This window comes from Mercurialis annua, linkage group LG2, assembly GCF_937616625.2.
Source record: "Mercurialis annua linkage group LG2, ddMerAnnu1.2, whole genome shotgun sequence".
NCBI classification, from domain to species: domain Eukaryota; kingdom Viridiplantae; phylum Streptophyta; class Magnoliopsida; order Malpighiales; family Euphorbiaceae; genus Mercurialis; species Mercurialis annua.
The window spans coordinates 1,985,824-1,999,522 of NC_065571.1; the positions used below are offsets into that span (position 1 = coordinate 1,985,824).

General features: G+C 32.1%; 2 protein-coding genes across 2 annotated transcripts; both read right to left on the reverse strand.

The window, feature by feature from the left end:
* Window positions 1-169: 169 nt before the first annotated feature.
* On the reverse strand, window positions 170-1,172 carry LOC126666808 (S-protein homolog 5-like). Its single transcript, XM_050359683.2, has 2 exons — window positions 1,119-1,172; window positions 170-565 (listed from the first exon to the last, which is right to left on the reverse strand). The coding sequence occupies exons 1-2, from the start codon at window positions 1,170-1,172 to the stop codon at window positions 170-172; spliced, it is 450 nt and encodes a 149-aa protein (XP_050215640.2).
* Window positions 1,173-1,503: 331 nt separating this feature from the next.
* LOC126667359 (S-protein homolog 5-like) lies at window positions 1,504-2,688 on the reverse strand. Its single transcript, XM_050360315.1, has 2 exons — window positions 2,661-2,688; window positions 1,504-1,865 (listed from the first exon to the last, which is right to left on the reverse strand). Exons 1-2 carry the CDS (start codon window positions 2,686-2,688, stop codon window positions 1,504-1,506), a joined length of 390 nt encoding a protein of 129 aa, XP_050216272.1.
* Between the last annotated feature and the right edge of the window lie 11,011 nt (window positions 2,689-13,699).

Sequence of the window (13,699 nt, forward strand, 5' to 3'; positions counted from 1 at the left end):
AGTGCAAAGCTGTGTTTTAAAAACCAAACCAACGGCCGAACCGGTTACAGTTCAACCTGCTTAAAATTTTAGATAACAAATATATTTTAAAGCTAGTAAATGGATCAAACATTAACTAGTAAATAAAAAATGGTTTTATTCAGTCATCTTCATCGACATATGTAAAAGACTAGGGATTCCAGGGATAACAAACGGTACAATTATAAGGTTTCGGAGTTTTCGGGAGAAACATGCATGGACCTTTATCCTGAATAACCCACTTACAAACATCACACAGAGGGTAATCTCTATTCTGAATATAAATATCAAACATTCGTTCCTGGCCTGAATTCTTCCAGCTAAAACCGCACCAAAATTGAGTTACACCGAAAAAATGGGGTTGAAATCCGAACTTATACTCGGTTCCATGCGGGATAACATGGCTACCTAAGTCATCGTCTTTGGACTTGCAGTGAAGATTCAGATTCAAATCCGGGTTGAGACCACTGGTGATTATTACAGTTGCAGGATTTAGCTTGAATCTGTATTTTGCTTCACTCATGGCTATCACTGATAACAGAAGCAGCTGCAGCAACATATTTCTGGTCAGGTTATGAGAGTTCATTTTTTGAGTTGAATATAAACTAGAAATTAATTGGTTTATTTTATAACGCAATAAAAAGGGTCATTTAGCTCCTCTAAATTGGCATGGAATATAAAAATTTGTCCTAGTTTGTGTTTTATGACAAGACAAGCCCACAACTTATCGACATTAGGCCGGTTTACATCCTTGATTATCAGGGTGTAAACTGATTTAAAATTGATAAATTGTGGATATTTTTGTCGTAAAACACGAATTTGAATATTTTTTAATTATTTTTGTCATATTGGAGGGGTCTAGTGAACCTTTTATTGTTTTATAATGTGATACACAATAATGATGATAGATATGCATTTGGTATAAAGTATATAGTGGATTGTGGATAGATTTTGTTGATGTAAGAGTATCCTAATTTTAGTTATTTGCAGCTTTTACAGATTTTGGTATTATTTTTAACAAGGACATAAGTATCATTTTCAGTCAACAAATTTAACCGACATAACAAATTTCCTCGGCAATATTATTTATACGACTATACCCGCTGCGGAGCTTTTTCCAAAATTCTTTCATCTACTCGAATATTTAATGGCATCTTACGAAGTAACTTAGAGTTCTAAAAGCGAAATTAGACTTTGCGTGTATACGTAAACATCATTTCAATCTGATATATCAAAATTCTCAACCTGAAATGTGTCACAAGTGTTTGTTTTCAGATTATTGATAAATAAGCATGCATAACAAAATTCCTTCTCATAATAATAAGATAACAAAACTTCCATCACAAGTCAAGGCCATTTATTATTTGATCCCGAAATACAATTCAAAAGCCGAACTGACTCTTTTCTCTAAAACGAAATACTTATTATAAAATCGATCAAATAATAATATTTTTATTTCATCGCGGAAAATACGAAACACAATTTTCAGGGCTTATTCCAAGGAAAACAGTCATTATAAAACTGTTTGTCAGGATTCCACATGCACGGTCCTGTAGCTCTAATATTCCAAGAACAATGAACACTGCATTTATCCTTGTCACGTTCCTCTCTATATATATCAAAATAATTCAGCTTAGAACCCTTCCACGTCATCGAGCAAAAAAACAGCGTCGTATCCATCATATTAGGCTTAAACCTAAATGAATAGAAGCTTTTATATGGTATAACATGAGTACCCAAATCATCATCTTTTGATTTACAATGAACGGTCAGATCTAGCTCTGGACCCACATCGTTGATCATACTGACCGTCTTTTTCTTCGGGAACCACCATGCATTACTACTGTCTATCAAGAACACTAATAATATTATTAGCAATAGATTTTTTTTGTTTAAAAAACCCATAATTTAATTAGACTGAAATTAAAATTTTAAAATTCGAGTTAACTGTAAAAATTTCTTGGACCAAGTATTTATAGTCATATGATTTATCTTGTAATGAAACAGTTTTAAGGAATTAAATTGCATGCCATTCATGGCTAAATTAATTGAGGAGTTAGAAATATAAATCAAGGTTCCATGAATGTAAACTTTACAATTTTAGCTGTTTATTTAATGAGTTTTTTTTTTAAATATATGAAGATAAGATTCCATAATTTCCATTGTAACATAAAAAATAAATGTATTTCAGTTTTTATTTTATCTTGACTACTTATATATCTTTTTAATGCTCATGACTTTTATGTTTAACGTTATCAATTATGTTTATATGCACTGTTAAAGGAACATAAAGGATTAAATTGTTAATTTTTTTTGCAAAAGAGATTAAAGTATTGTAAAAGGTAAAATGAAGAATAAAATATTGTGGACTATACGATTGAATTTTCCTTTGTCTTTAAGGGGAAATCATAAAATTATAATGAAATATTTTAATTGTTTACATTATTAAGAAATCATTTTGTTTAATAAAAACAAAATAGTAAATAACGATAAATATTAGGGATACAAAAATAATTTACTCTTTTACTTTTTCATGATTTGGTGCAAAGTTTATGAAATGTTGCCTTAATTCCTTTGCTAGAATAGGACGAATAACAATGTCATTATTTTTCTAATGCAGCTGTTGATTTATTTCTGATTACCACTTTGTCCATTTTCTGATGAACCCATGTGCCATGGACCGGATTGAACCGTTAATGGGCTTGGCTCTGGCTTGGTCAAACCGTGCAAAAACTGGTTAAACTTTAGACCGGGTCCAAACCGGACGGAATCAAAGGGCGGTCGGTTCTGGATCGGTTCAACATTTATTGGAATTGAAATCACCGGTTCTGGTTTCAAACCGTCGGTTTCGATTATAAACCGAATTTTATTAAAAAGTACATATTTTATTATCTACTATATATGTATATTTATATAATTAATTGTTAATATATCTTTCCATATATATTTATAATATATCCTATTATAAATATACTAGATATTATATATCTATATCTATCTATCTATCTATCTATCTATCTATAATCTATCTATCTATCTATCTATCTATAACTATCTTATATGTGGGAGGGGGGGGGGGGGGACAGGCAAAATTACGATATTAGGGTCAATAATTAAAAAAATTACGAAATTAAGTACAAATCTAATTCTAATAAAAAATAATTAAATTTTATAAAAATTAATTAGTAGTCTAATCTTATCAAGAATGTAGAAGTCTAATCATATTAACAAAGTTATTTTAGTTAAGTGGAAGTCTAATTATTATAGCAAAATTAAACCGATAATTAAATATAAGCTAGCCTAATTTTAATTAATAAAAGAAATACGGAAAAAAATCTTTAATAGCTGAAGTTTGGAGTAGATAAGAATCAACTTACACTTTAATAGCCAAAGTTTAAGAGTTTACAATCAAAAAGACTTATTCATGATTATGAATCCTAACAATACATTAAAAGATATAGTCACCGCAATTAGTATATAAATTGATACCAATATGCATTTAATTGACACCAAACTTATTAATCCAAATAACCTATTATTATTGACATCGAGATTGTGATCTTTACCAGCTAAAGTTTTATGCAGTTTATTAAATTTGTTTGTATGTTATTATTTCATTATTATGGAAAGTGTTTTTTCGAGTTAATAATATACTAAGTAATTTTTTTTATTTTTCGTGTAGCTTCCAAGGGAATTTCATAAAAAAAACGTTTACTTCTTTTATGGATTCTTGAAAAGAAGATCAAGGAGGCTCAAGATTGATATTTATATTATTTTTATCAATATTTATTTTCTTCGGATTGCTTCTAATGGTATATTCTTTTTTTAAAAATTACATTTTACTTATATTTTGAATCATAAGTGATACTATTTGATATAGTCTTTTTAAGTTTAGATTTTTTTGTATTTTTTTTTTTGCTGCATTTATTTATGTAAAATTTTACCATTTTTCAGTTCAGCCTTATCTAGGTTAATATAGTATTAGATGGAAGTCTAATTTAACACTATAACGGAATGATGAGTTTAGTTAATTGTTGAAAAAGTAGCATATAACGTGAAATGTATTCACTGTACTTAGTCCATATTTGAAGAGAATTGAGGAAAACTCTAATTTTAATTTTAATTAAAAAAAGTTTACTTTAACTGTGTAATTTATGATTCATTATTATACTAAAATCTATTGAATAGTTAGTTTGACAAAAAAAATCTGTTGAACAGTAAAATTGAGTTATTTGATAATTATAGTATAATAAAATGGGACATGTAATAATTAAACTACACTAATATCTAATAATTTAATTTTTATTTAATATTATATATAACAGGCCATATAAATTGAATTTCAAATGGTTTTTGAAGATTTATTTTATCTTTTAAAGTTATTTACATGGAAAATTAATATTTTAAATATATTAGGATTTGTTTAATTTAAAGATACGTTCAAAAAATAAAAATAAGAACTTATTTTATTATATAGTTATTTATATAATTAAATTGTATATGAATAAATTTATTAAAAGTAATAGTTTACATGCTTTTTCAATTCTAACTTGCAAGTCTTCTAATACTATATTTAATAATTTAATTACTATTTAAATCAAACAACGGGTCATATAATTATCACTTATATGTGTAGCACGTATAAATAAAGATTATTCATAACAATTTATTAACAACTAAACTATCTTAATTTATATTATACTTATTATTAATTACATAACGGGTCATGTAAATGTTGCTCACGTGCGTAGCACGTGGCGAAACGCTAGTAACTATCTTATATGTGGAAAGGGGGGGGGAAGGCAAAATTACGATATTAGTGTCCATTAATAATTTAATTACAATATAACTCAAAGAGTTTAACTACAATAAAGATATATAGAAAAACGTATATAAATAGTGCAAGTTTACTTATTTTTATAATTTAAAAATAAATAAAGTTGTTAGACATTCAAATCTAATAAATATCAATCTAATAAAAAACGGATTAGTTGAGAGTTTAATTTCAAGTTAAAGTTGTGAGTTGTTGTTAAATAGAACTTTAATTATTATAGCAAAAAAGTCTAATTCCCGAAGTTTGTATGATAGCAAAAGATCTAATTGGCAGCATAAACTAATTCAAACGTATTATGTATTTACTAACTCAAATGTAATGCAACAACAAAAATACATATGATCAACTGTTAATGTATTTCATACAAATAAAAACTCTTAAATATATGAGTTTGCTTTATATAAAAAGAGCATTGAAATGCGATTGGGTTATATAACAAGTGCATTAAACCATATAAATTTAAATCATTGTGTTGTTAATTTAGCATTAATTCATCTCATATGCTCGCAAATTATATGACATTGTTTCAGCTTGATTTCAAGATTAGATTTTTCAAATATTTATTCGTTTAATTTTTATGAGTATTCAGTTTTGATAATTTGGTACTTCACATTTTACTCTTTATATGAATGATCTTGCGTTGCGTATTGTCTTATTCACGGTTATGTTTAATTGCAGAGGTTTGATGAAGCCGCAAATGCATTTTACGAAGGTGTGTAGTTTGATCCTAACAGGTTAGAGTTTGTTTCTGCATTTAGGTTTGCAAAATGATCCTCCAGTTTTCCTGGTTTAATTTTCTTCCTGAATTTAGCATAATAACTAATTTCCCAATAACCATTCAGCACCTTTTTGCTTTTGCTAAAAAAACAATTTAGATTGTGCTTCATGATTTGTAGTTTTAACTATGCTAATTTTGCAGGGAAGCAGTTGAGGCTGGCAGAAAGTTTCATGGAACGGATCAGCAAAAAAAATCATAATGATTTTGTGATGCATCAGCATCAAACATAAATTTGGCCGGGTAATTTCATTGGTCATAATGTATTAATGTGCTTTAGTGATACATTAGCACTAAATTAGAAAAATCATTATTTTAGGAAACATGTTCTCTCTTTTTTTTTTTGGATAAATATGTTGTCTTTTTTATAGATTCGTACAGTTTTTGTAGGGGTTTTGTGTTTCATTATAAGGGTGAAGGCAGCAGCTAGACTGTAGTGATTGGTTGATTACACATTTTATCAACTGCAGTAATTTTTTTGTTGATTATATAAACTATTATATTCAGTTAGTAATTTACTTTAGTTATAAGTTTATATACACACACATACATATCACTCACGTATTCTAAATTTAATATTAATAATTTTTTATAAGAAACTAAAATATTATATTCAATAATTTAAGGGTTAATTCCTAAAAAATCACGAACTTTACACGAACTTTCATTTTAATCATGACCTTTAAAAGTTGCCATTTAAAGGCACGAACTTTCATTTTGTTTCAAATCTATCATTTCAGTGTATTTTTGTTGACTAAATTATTCAATAAACCATTAATAAAAGACCCAAATTATAAATCGACATTAAATCTTATTATCTTTTAGTTAGAGTATATAGAATTAGGAATTTTTGGTTCGATAAAATACACCGAATTTTACTTTGGCGATAGATTTGAAATAAAATGAAAGTTCGTGCCTTTAAATGACAACTTTTAAAGTTCATGATTAAAATGAAACTTCGTGTAAAGTTCGTGATTTTTTTAGGAATTAACCCATAATTTAATTAATATTAAATACATACATACATACATATATATATATATAACGTGTCAATTAAATACCGCTCACGTGCGTAGCACGTGGCGAAAAACTAGTACTATATATAAAAGCACGGATGGGGAGGGGGGGACAGGCAAATTTACAGAATAATCCTTTAAAATTTATATTGATAATTGGTTTTATGGTCATTACTTATCCTAATTAAATTAGTAATTGATAAAGAATAAAATACTGTTACAATAGGGAGATTGTGAATTTGATTTTAATTCACTACGATTTCTATTTATTTCCTACAAATGCTCCTCCCCAAAAAAGAAGGTTTCTTGTCCTCCTTTCTCCAAGATCTAAAAAATATATTCCTGGCATCATCAACCTTGTGTATTCGGCACAAGTAAATACTTACCAAATACTAATTGCACTCCATTCAAGCTCATCCTTATTATATATAACTATTATTTATAATCATATAAGAAAATTAATTTGCCACTTTCCTTAAAAGATAGGGTAGAGTTTTATTTGATAGAATTGAATTATTAACAAAATATTAATTTAAGAACTGTTATTTGCATAGGAAACATAAGATTAAGTAGTATGTTTTATTTGACGTTTAATATTTATATGTTGTATAAATATATATAATAATTACGTGATAAAATATATTTTTTATAGATAAAGAGTTTAATTTGAAGTCAATTGAAATTGAAGTTAACCGGGAGTTTAAAGATTTTATAACAATTTTTTGCAATTATTTTTATGTAAAATTATGTATAAGTATAAAATCATCGGGACTAAATTGATTTACGGAATTAAAAATTATAATCCCGTTTCCTAATTATTCTTTTAAATTTATTATTAATTAATAATTTAAGATAAAATTTAATATCTATTACTCCGGACTACTAATAAGGATAAAATTAAAATATAATTATTTTATTATCAAAAATAGAGTTCTGTGTAAATAAAGAATTGAATTACATTTCATAAAAATAATTTCTAATTCAAAAAAAGTATAACTAATTTAATATTAAGTATATGTAAAATATATGGTACTGCAAATTATAAATAAATATTATTAAAATCAACTAATTTCAACAAATAAAAAATATTATTTATTTATAACAATTCTAACTAATGTTGGTTATAAATATATTATATTGATATAATTATATCAAATTTAATTAAATTAACGAGTCACATTACGAGCCACGTGCGTAGCACGTTTGTCACGACCCATTTTCATGAATCGTGACCGGCGCTAGGGTATGGGTAATGTGGTACCGAAACCCGTAGCTAGCCTTTCATTTAATTCATAAACACATAAACCTGCAGAAAACCAATGCTCGGGGGCAACCGAGACTTCAGCCTAAACTAGCAGTTATGATAATCAACAGTTAATATAACATGCTTATTCAATTCCGGGTCTAAAATAGGCATAACATAAATAATCCGAAATAAATACATAACATGCCAGAGCAATATAACCAGTCAGACCAATCCGACAAACAACTGTAACAATAATAAAGACGTCTAGTCAACTACTGCGGTCTAAGAATAAAATAGTTTGACAGTTTATCAAAATAAATGGAACCTCCGGGGAAAAGTAAATGCGGAGATCACCAGACTCTCTCAGATCATAACCCTGGGAAAAATTGGGAAAACAACGGGGTCAGATATACTGAGATGAGTTCATACCACTATTTACATTTATTAAGTGGAAAACCTTTAAAACGTTTAAAATATTTAATAACGATATTACAGATAATAGTTAGAACCCTAATCCACAATTCTAAATAATAATCATAATCCAATAGGTCTGGTCCCGAGAGCTGAGCTACACCGAGTTACCACTGACCACACTTATACCAGAGTCCCGAGAGCTGAGCTACACCGAGTTACTCTACCTGGTCCCGAGAGCTATGCTCACACCGAGTTACCACATTTCCATATATACCTTACCCAGATCAATACCGGTGCGCACGCAGTCCTAATGACGCCCATTAGGTAGCATGTTCCAACTAAGAGCCATAATATAAAAACAGTTCGAAATATACGTACAGTATATATATTTAATATTAAAATAACAATTTACTTAATAAAGCGGTAAATAGTAAATATAAACTCACTGCTTGCTAATCCACGTGAAATACCGGCAAGCAACTAATCCTGGTTCGCCTCTGAAGCACGAACAGTAGACGGGTCTAGACAAATAAAATAATTATTAAAAACAGACCCTAACTCTAGAGAGTACTAGACACCACATAGGACTAGCACAATTAACACGTCGGAAATAAACAAGACAGAACACACAAAAATACCCATTAGGTAATAAAGCCCAATTAATATACGTCTATTGAGTTCTCGCTTAAAATCCAATTTATAATACATTATTTAATAATATTTAAATAATAAATAATTTTTCAATTAGCGGGTTAGCCGAGTTATCTCTAACTACCAAGCTAACCTCCTTGTCGGGTGACCCAAGTCTAACCCGACTCAAAACGTGTATCAAATATAAACCCGAGTTTATATTTACAAAATAATTCCATAAAATAATAAACCATTTTAAAAGCGGAACTCAATGACTTCAAATTCAAGTAACCCAAGTTATAACCCAAAAACTTAATTAAATAAGTCATAAAAAGTTTAGGGACTAAATTGTACTTTAGCCAATTAGTGACTAAACTGTACTTTTGTCAAAAAAATATCCAAGATCAATTTAATTGCTTTTGTTTACAATTTAAAACAAATTATACCGTTACTAATTAAAAATCCACCTAATTAGGTTTATAAAATAAGTTCAGTGGCTAAATTGTAATTTAGCCACTTTAATCTTTCGGAAACAAAAATAATTATAAAACATTTATTGTTTTTGCTTTACTAATTTAAATTAATCGAGATTCAAAATTTATAATTAAAACAAAATCAAATTTGAAATCAGTTAATAAATAGCTTAAGGAATCAATATGTTTTAAGTCAATTAATCCAAGGACTAGAAAGGGATTTTGGCCAAACAGAATTCAAACAAACCAATTAGGCCATGACACCTAGTCATCTCCCTTAACTAAACAACATAACAGAACACCATTCTCAAACCAAAAAGGAACAGAGCTTCAAAACAAAACCCGAAGCTTAAGCCATTGATTCTCAATCATAAGAAAACCCCAACAATCAACAAGAACACTTCCACACAACAACCAAAACTTATAATATCATCAAACAATCTCATCACCGAAAACAGTGACCATTTCCAAGGTTCAAGGAAAAACCGACGACCAAGAACAAGCGCGAACTCGAGAAATTCGTGACCATTCTCAAACGAAACCAAAAACAAGTAACAACACAAGAGATTAAGGTCAGCAAACAACCAAACTCAAGCCCTAAACGTAATCAAAAACAAGGAACAAGATCACTCAGGTTTGACAGTAGCTTTTAAGGAGGAACCGAATTAAATATCAAAACAATACGATGAGACGGCGGCGACTCAAACGAGAAAATTAACGTACCGTTTTGCGAAAACGAAATTGGAAATCGTAGAGATGTGAGTCTAGAATCTTTAGGAGGAAACGGAATCAATTTCGATCTACAAACGAACAAGAACGATTCAATTAACGGAGTTGCCGTTTTAAAGCTTAAACTGAATTTAATGAAGAAGAACTTACCGAAAGATCACCAAAGTTTTGGAGAAAATTGGCAGCGATTTTAACTCAGGAAATCACAAGTATATGACGGCTAAGGTTATCTGGAAATAGGGTTTAAATCAAAGAATGAAGAAACGTGAAACACCACGTATTTAAAGGACTGAAAAAGGGCGATGTTGTGCAAATCATACAAGGGTCTTCGGGTGCACTGTTGGTCTCAGGTGGTTCTTATATTGAAGTTAAAAAAAGACAAGATTATGGGCTTGTTAAGTTAATAAAGACATGGGCTAATTATGTATTACAAAAGGAGAAAATGGACACGTAAATGCATGATTCATGCATAATTCACATTTCATTTTAATTATCTATTCCTTTTGCTTTTTTTTTATATTTTTTTTAAGGTTTAATAATACTAACCCAATATGAATCGAATCACGACCGAATCAACGGGCGATTCTAATAAAATTAAATAAATATATTTAATAAAAATAATAATAAATTACCAAAAGCTTGATGGAACGCAAAGATAAAATAAAATAAAATTTAAAATAATGAAAGAAAAATACGGGATATTACATTCTCCCCAACTAATTAAAAATTCGTCCTCGAATTTAACACGATAAGCAATTACCACCAGAACAACACGTAACACAAGTAATAATCATCAAAGTCACAGAAAACAAAATATCGTACCTCACGGAAAAAGAGAAGGATAGCGATTTCGCATATCCAACTCGGTCTCCCAAGTACACTCCTCTACAGAATGATTGCGCCAGAGAACCTTGACCATCGGAATCTCCTTGTTCCGCAATTTACGCACTTGCGTATCAACAATATCAACTGGCTGTTCCTCATAGGACAGCTCTTGGTCAATCTCAACACTCTGAGGCACAATCACGTGCGAAGGATCAGAAATGCACTTTCTCAACATAGAAACGTGAAACACAGGATGTACTAACGACATGTCTGGCGGTAGAACCAGACGATAAGCCACAGCTCCAATCCTCTCCGAAATCTCATAAGGACCAATATACCTCGGTGCCAACTTTCCCTTGACGCCAAAACGAACCACGCCTTTCATAGGCGAAACCCGAAGAAATACGAAATCACCAACCTGGAACTCAATGTCTTTCCTCTTCGGATCAGCATAACTCTTATGCCGACTAAAAGCAGTCTCTAACCTCCGCTTAATCAACGGTACCTTCTCTGAGGTAATCTGAATAATCTCCGCTCCCGAGAGTTTACGCTCTCCGACCTCCTCCCAACAGATAGGAGATCTACACTTGCGCCCGTACAAAGCCTCATACGGCGCCATCTCGATACTCGCGTGGTAACTGTTGTTATAAGAAAACTCAATCAACGGCAAATGAGTATCCCAGCTACCCTGAAAATCGAGAACACACATCCTGAGCATATCCTCCAACGTCTGAATAGTCCTCTCAGACTGACCGTCAGTCTGAGGATGAAAAGCTGTACTGAAATCCAATCGAGAACCCAAGGATTCCTGTAACGCTTTCCAGAATCTCGAAGTAAACACAGAACCTCTGTCTGAAACAATGGAAACCGGTACACCATGCAAACTGACAATCCTGTCGATGTACAACTGAGCCAACCTCGAAGCAGTATACGAAACCTTTATCGGAAGGAAATGAGCTGACTTAGTCATACGGTCAACTATCACCCAGATGGAATCGTATCCCTGTCGAGTACGTGGTAACCCAACCACAAAATCCATAGCAATCCGCTCCCACTTCCACTCTGGAATAGGTAGTGGTTGCAGATAGCCAAAAGGTCTCTGATGTTCCAGCTTCACCTGCTGGCAAGTCAGACACTTAGAAACATACTCAGCGACATCCTTCTTCATCCCGCTCCACCAGTAGGTACCCTTAAGATCATGGTACATCTTAGTAGAACCCGGATGAACACTATAAGCAGACTTGTGCGCTTCTTCCAAGATCTGGTCCCTCAAACCATCTGAATCCGGAACACACAATCTCGAACCATGTCTCAGAACACCATCCACAAAAGTAAACTCAGAATTACTGTCATGCTGGATCTCCTCAATAATCCGTTTCAACTGTGGATCCTCAGCTTGTAAAGCTTTGATCCGATCAATCAAAACGGGTTGCACTTGCAACTGTGCTAACAAACAACCAGTCTGAGAAATCTGAAATCCATAGCCTGAAGCTATCAAACTGTGCCACTCTCTAACCATGGGTCTACGCCCAATCTCAGAAATATGAGCCAAACTGCCTGAAGACTTGCGACTCAACGCATCGGCTACCACATTAGCCTTACCAGGATGGTACTGAATAGTACAGTCGTAGTCCTTCAGCAACTCTAACCATCTCCTCTGTCTCAAGTTCAATTCTCTCTGATCAAAAATATACTTCAGACTCTTATGATCAGTGAAAATCTCACAAGTAGCACCATACAAATAATGCCTCCAGATTTTCAGCGCAAAAACCACAGCTGCCAACTCTAAATCATGAGTAGGGTAATTCACCTCATGCTTCTTCAACTGTCTGGAAGCATAGGCAATCACCTGTCCATGTTGCATCAGAACGCAACCCAAACCAATCCGAGACGCATCACAATATACTGTGAAACCGTCAATGCCAGAAGGCAATGCCAAAACCGGAGCTGTAGTCAAAATCTCCTTGAGCTTCTCAAAGCTCGCCTCGCACTTGTCAGTCCACTCAAACTTGACACCCTTCTGTGTCAGTTTAGTCAAAGGTGCAGATATTCTGGAGAAATCTTGCACGAACCGACGATAGTAGCCAGCTAAACCCAGAAAACTTCTGATCTCGGTAACTGACCTTGGCCTCTGCCAATCCATAACCGCCTCAATCTTCTTCGGATCAACCTTGATCCCATCTTTCGACACCACGTGTCCTAGAAAGGTAACCTGATCCAACCAGAACTCACATTTTGAGAACTTAGCGTACAACTGATGCTCACGCAACGTCTGTAGTATAGTCCTCAAATGATAAGCATGCTCCTCCTCACTCCGAGAATAGATCAAAATGTCATCAATGAATACGATAACAAACTGATCCAAAAACGGCTTGAACACTCTGTTCATCATATCCATAAACGCTGCTGGTGCGTTCGTCAGACCAAAGGACATAACCAGAAACTCAAAATGTCTATAACGAGTCCGAAAAGCAGTCTTAGGCACATCTGCATCACGGATCCGTAGCTGATGATACCCAGATCTCAAATCAATCTTGGAAAAACACTTCGCACCCTGCAACTGGTCAAACAAATCATCGATGCGAGGAAGAGGATATCTGTTCTTGACAGTAACCTTGTTCAACTGTCTGTAGTCGATACAGAGTCGAAAGGAACCGTCTTTCTTCTTCACAAACAGAACTGGAGCACCCCATGGAGAAGTACTCGGTCTGATGAACCCGCTATCCAACAACTCTTGTA

What these genes read in the sequence shown, in the direction of transcription:
- LOC126666808 (XM_050359683.2), bottom strand. Translation starts at nt 1,172, where the DNA reads ATGCCATTAAATATTCGAGTAGATGAAAGAATTTTGGAAAAAGCTCCG. An exon ending in TGGAAAAAGCTCCGCAGCGG is followed by an intron (nt 566 to 1,118) that starts GTATAGTCGTAT and finishes ATGTTGCTGCAG; the next exon opens with CTGCTTCTGTTATCAGTGAT.
- LOC126667359 (XM_050360315.1), bottom strand. Translation starts at nt 2,688, where the DNA reads ATGGGTTCATCAGAAAATGGACAAAGTG. An exon ending in ATCAGAAAATGGACAAAGTG is followed by an intron (nt 1,866 to 2,660) that starts GTAATCAGAAAT and finishes TGTTCTTGATAG; the next exon opens with ACAGTAGTAATGCATGGTGG.